Source organism: Microtus ochrogaster, chromosome 5 (genome assembly GCF_000317375.1).
Source record: "Microtus ochrogaster isolate Prairie Vole_2 chromosome 5, MicOch1.0, whole genome shotgun sequence".
Taxonomy (NCBI): Eukaryota; Metazoa; Chordata; class Mammalia; order Rodentia; family Cricetidae; genus Microtus; species Microtus ochrogaster.
Window position 1 is genome coordinate 86,210,228 of NC_022012.1, and position 5,000 is coordinate 86,215,227.

Here is a 5,000-nt window from a genome sequence, read left to right on the forward strand (position 1 = left end):
CACTCGGGAGGCAGAGGCAGGCGGATCTCTGTGAGTTCGAGACCAGCCTGGTCTACAGAGCTAGTTCCAGGACAGGCTCTAAAGCCACAGAGAAAAATTACTATTTTAGAAGTTTGGGCTTTTTAAGCTATATTTTACTTATTTGTATGTAACATGGAAATTATAGTTGTTGGGAACCAGGAAACAGAAAAGTTAGTTTAGTTATGTATAGCAAAACCCATCACAACAACTAAACTCTTTTCAGTTTTATTTATTATTATGAGAGAGACAGCTCCTACACAGGTATGCACAACTTCTGTATTGTAAACTTTGAACACACCCAGAGCTAGAGAGGAGGTTCTGTACTGTGAATTCACATAGACTGTTATGTGAAAAATGGTGTGTCACTTGTCAGCATAAACAGTTGCCAACAACTTTCCAGTCTTGTTTCACCTATTTCCCCTTTGTCCTCTGTTTTGCAAAGATTTTATTTTAAATTTGTGTGTGTGTGTGTGCTCGCATGCTGCACACATGCTCCCATGCATGCACATGCTGACATGTGCAAGAGTCCTGTGAGGCCAGAAGATCCCTGGTAGCTGGAGTTACAGGTGGTTGTGAGCCTGCATGTGTGCATTGGAAATGGAACTTGGGTCTTGCACAAGAGCAAGCCCCAGGCTACGAGAACTCCTGATCTGTCTCTTGTCCTCATACCTTTGAGTTCCTTGTGTATATGTTGGGTTATACAGTTTACTAATTCATGTCTGCTTAGGTTATCAACCAAGACTACTGATGTTCTGAGGAAAAATAGCAGTTTGACATTCACACCAAATGCCAAATTGAATTTCTATCAAAGCACTAGAAAAGTCAATTCTAAAATACTTTCTATTTATCCCTGAAAACTAGCTTTTTAAGGTAGTTCCCTGACTGAAAAAATAGCTAGTTAGATAGATGAGATGTGTTTAAAAAGATTTTCTAGAGCTAGTTAAAATGCCTGTCAGATTAATTTGGTATGAAAGGTTAATCATTTAATTGTTGATCTGCCTTGGGTTTACTTCTAAATTAAAACATACAGAAACACACACACACACACACACACACACACACACACACACACATATCAGACTCAAGTGAAGAAACAGGCAACACTGGCCGTCCATAAAAGAAGGAGCTGCTTCCAAAACCAACCAGATGGTTCTGTCCTGTTGACATCACACTAGTTTATATAAACACTGAGTTCATTGATTGAGAAAGAGTTCATTTTAAGAGATTTTACTTCTAGCTCACCATTCAGTTGATAAGCCACTTGTATGATTTTTCTTCTATTAAATATGTTAGAATATACCCAATTATATCCTGAGGGTGTAGAATTAAGAATATGGATGAGGGGCTTGGGGATTTAGCTCAGTGACCCTGGGTTTAGTCCTGGTGAGGGAGACAGGTTGCGATGGGACAAAATAACAAAAGAGAACATGGATGCCTGTGAATTTATTGAAAAAAAAAATCACATCTTTTAAGATTTATTGGCCCTGTGATCTTTGTACAACTTAAATTTGGAGGCACCTGGGACTTAAATGGTATATTGCCAGAGGTGGTATAGAAGTTGAGTTGAACATATTTGATGTGCTATATCTGTTTGATTTTTATTTATGAATGATGGGGTCTAACTTTGGATCCTAGTCTGACCTAAGACTCCTTATACAGCCCAGGATGGCTTTGAACTCAGTAACATAGCCTAGACCGACTTAGATTTCCTGATCCTACTGTCTCAGCATCTGAAATGTCGGGATTCCAGGCCTGTGCCACCTTGGCTTGGTAGTTGACCCCTTTATCTAGCGTTAATTCTATAGGTAAAGTCTCCTTTTACTCAGAATATTTATTTCCCTTCCAGTGTTTTGAATATTTTACCTCAAGCCACTCCCATCATGGCCACCCTTTGACTTTTTGGTGGACGCGTGTGGCTTGACATTCGTCATGTAGCTCAAGCCTCAGACGACCTGTGGCATTGCAGTGCTGGGCTACAGCTATGAGCTATCAGGCTTTGCTCTACTTTTTTATATGTTTAAAATTTGAGACAGGGACTCACTAAGTTGTGAAGGATGACCTTGCACTCACTCTAGAGTCTAGGCTAGTCTCATATTCTGACCCTCCAGCCTCCCCTAATATCAGCATGAATCAATCATTAGGCCCAGCTAGAAGGATTATTTTTGATTTTTGTAGCTTTTGTTGATTTATTTAATTTCGGTTTGTGTGTGTGTGTGTGTGTGTGTGTGTGTGTGTGTGTGTAAATTAGAAGAAAATTTTATGGAGTCAATTCTCCCCACTTTTTAAAAAATATTTGTTTATTATATATACAATATTCTGTCTGCGTGTACAACTGCGAGCCAGAAGAGAGTACTAGACCTCATTACAGGTGGTTGTGAGCCACCATGTGGTTGCTGGGAATTGAACTCAGGACCTTTGGAAGAGCAGACAATGCTCTTAACCACTGATGCATCTCTCCAGCCCCTCTCTCTTCCCACTTTTATGTGGGTTCCCAGGATTGAATTTAGGTGACCGGCAAGCCCTTTGTCCTCTAAGCCACCTCACCAGCTTGTCTTTTTAGAGAAATTGTTAGCAATTATTGTTTTTGAGACAGTTGCATATGTAGCCCAGCTGGCCTCAATCTTAAAATCTCCTGCCTCAGCCTCTAAACTTTTGGGATTGCAGGCATGAATCATTACAGCTGGTATTAAGATCAATACATTTTACTGTTGTGTCAGAGGTTACCAATCTATCTGATATTTTTCATCTTTCATAATTCTTTTGGGCAGCTGGTATTTTCTCATAGAAATCTAATTCCTACTCACTAATTTCATGGTCATATACATTGATTTTTGAATTTTAGTATTGAATTATTTTATAAATTAAACTTTTTAACTAGGCAGTGGTGGCACACAACTTCCATCCCAGTGCTCAGCTGAATCTCCATGAGTTCAAGGCTAGCCTGGTCTACAAAGGGAGTTCCAGGACTGCCAGGGCTGTTACACAGAGAAACCTTGTTTCAGGGGGAAAAATTTTGTACAAAATATTTAGTTATAATTCCTGGTAACTAAGTAAGTGTGTTATAAACCAGGTATCCAAGAGTAGAAAAGTTCACAGTAGAAAGGTAGAGTTTCTCTTATTTTGGAACTAAGATGTCACTATATAGCCTCTGTTGACTTTGAAATTGTTTATGTGACCCAGGATGAGCAGTTCTCCTGCCTCAGCCTCCCAAGTGCTGGCATTTAGGTGTGAGTCATGATGCCCAACTACACAGAGGAGCATTTAAAGCAGAACCCGGTTTTGATTGCTCATCTATTACTGGTTAATATGTTTTTGTTTTTGTTTTTAAATGCTCTGCCTTTTAGCTGGAGTGGTTGAAATGCTCACTTTCCTCCCTTTTTTACAGAGCATCATAAGGGTGGTGTTCCATGACAGACGGCTACAGTATACAGAGCATCAGCAGCTTGAAGGCTGGAAGTGGAACCGCCCAGGAGACAGACTTCTCGATTTAGGTACAGGTGGCTGTCAAAGACCATGGAGATGAAGGTGCTGTGTAGCTATGTCCATTAACATGTTGGCACCATGTAAAAATTCATCGCGTGGATGCAGCTTTTGTGTCAGTAGATCTGTGTCTTAAGAATTGTTTTATGCTTGAAAGTGCAGTAGTTTTGTGGTGCTACAGTAACCTCCACCAGGAACTGTATGATTTTGAAGCTATCTTAAACCTCAGTTGGCACCGTCCATCATATTCTTAATGAAATGAAATACAAGCCGTGGTAGGAGAAACTGTGATTTTTGTTAGGTGGATTTGATATTGAAGACAAGGTTGACTACGGAGAACGTTGAAGGGAAGTTCAACATGGATTAATTATTTCCATAGAACATAATATAGTAAGTTTTAAGTTTGTTTTGTTTCTGTTTGTTTTGATTTTTTGTTTTATTTTGTTTTGAGATGGGGTTTCATTATGCTGCCCAGGCTGTGCTTGAACCTCTAGGCTCAAGCCTTCCCCCATACCTCAGCCTCCCAAATAGCTGGGAATGTACTTGAGTGTGCTACCACACCAGGCTCAAATTGTAAGACTTTTAATTACTTAAAATGGATACATTTTTTTTTTGTAACTTGTGTTTGAACATACAGATATTCCAATGTCTGTGGGAATAATTGACACAAGGACAAATCCAAGCCAGTTAAATGCAGTTGAATTTCTGTGGGACCCTGCAAAGCGCACATCTGCCTTCATTCAGGTTTGCCATTTTATGTTGTTAGAAGCATACTGCCCAAGTCATTTAGAAGGTTGAATTCCTGTCTCATGAAAGTACTTCTTATTTGTAAATTATAATGTAATGCTTTTAAAACAAAAAATACACACAGTTAAGGGACTGGAGAGATGGCTCAGCGAGCAGTAGGACTTCCACTTCCAAAGGACCCGAATTCAATTCCCAGCACCCACATGGCAGGTAGCAGCTGCCTGAAACTCTGAGATCTGACACCTTCACACAGACATACCTGTAGGCAAATCACCAATGCACAAAAAATAAAAATACATTATTAAAAAAATACATACAGTGAAAATGGGTTTATTAGATTAGTCATAGACATAAAAGACATTGGGTAATCGTAATAAATTTTTTTTTGTTATATTTTGTTTTGTTTTGCTTTTTGAGACAGGGTCTCTACATTGCCATAGCTGTCCTGGAACTCACTATGTAGCCCAGGCTGGCCTTCAATTCACAGAGATCTGCCAAGTTCTGAGATTAAAGGTGCACCACCAGGCTTGGCAATATTATTATTATGTTTTTTTGTTTTTTGTTTATTTTGGAGACAGGATCTCGCTTTGTAGCTTTGGATGATCTGGAGCTCGCCATATACAGTGTGCCACCATACCTTTGGGCTTTTAATTTTTGTTTTGTTTTTCAAGACAGGGTTTCTCTGTGTAGCTCTGGCTGTCCTGGAACTCACTCTGTAGACCAGGTTGTTCTTGAACTCTGCCTCCCAAGTG

The 5,000-nt window shown here is 39.6% G+C and overlaps 1 protein-coding gene across 7 annotated transcripts in view; it reads left to right on the forward strand.

Annotated features, from left to right (window-relative positions):
• Window positions 1-5,000, forward strand: part of Ubp1 (upstream binding protein 1) — a 45,781-nt gene that overhangs the window by 20,789 nt on the left and 19,992 nt on the right. For all 7 annotated transcript variants that reach the window (XR_003376944.1, XM_013346540.2, XM_013346539.2 and 4 more), the window contains 2 exons: window positions 3,407-3,512; window positions 4,139-4,245. Coding sequence is in view for 6 of the 7 variants with exons in the window: in XM_013346540.2 (XP_013201994.1) it covers window positions 3,407-3,512; window positions 4,139-4,245 (213 nt within the window). In the remaining variant the exon portion in view is untranslated. The remainder of the gene's footprint in view (window positions 1-3,406; window positions 3,513-4,138; window positions 4,246-5,000) is intronic.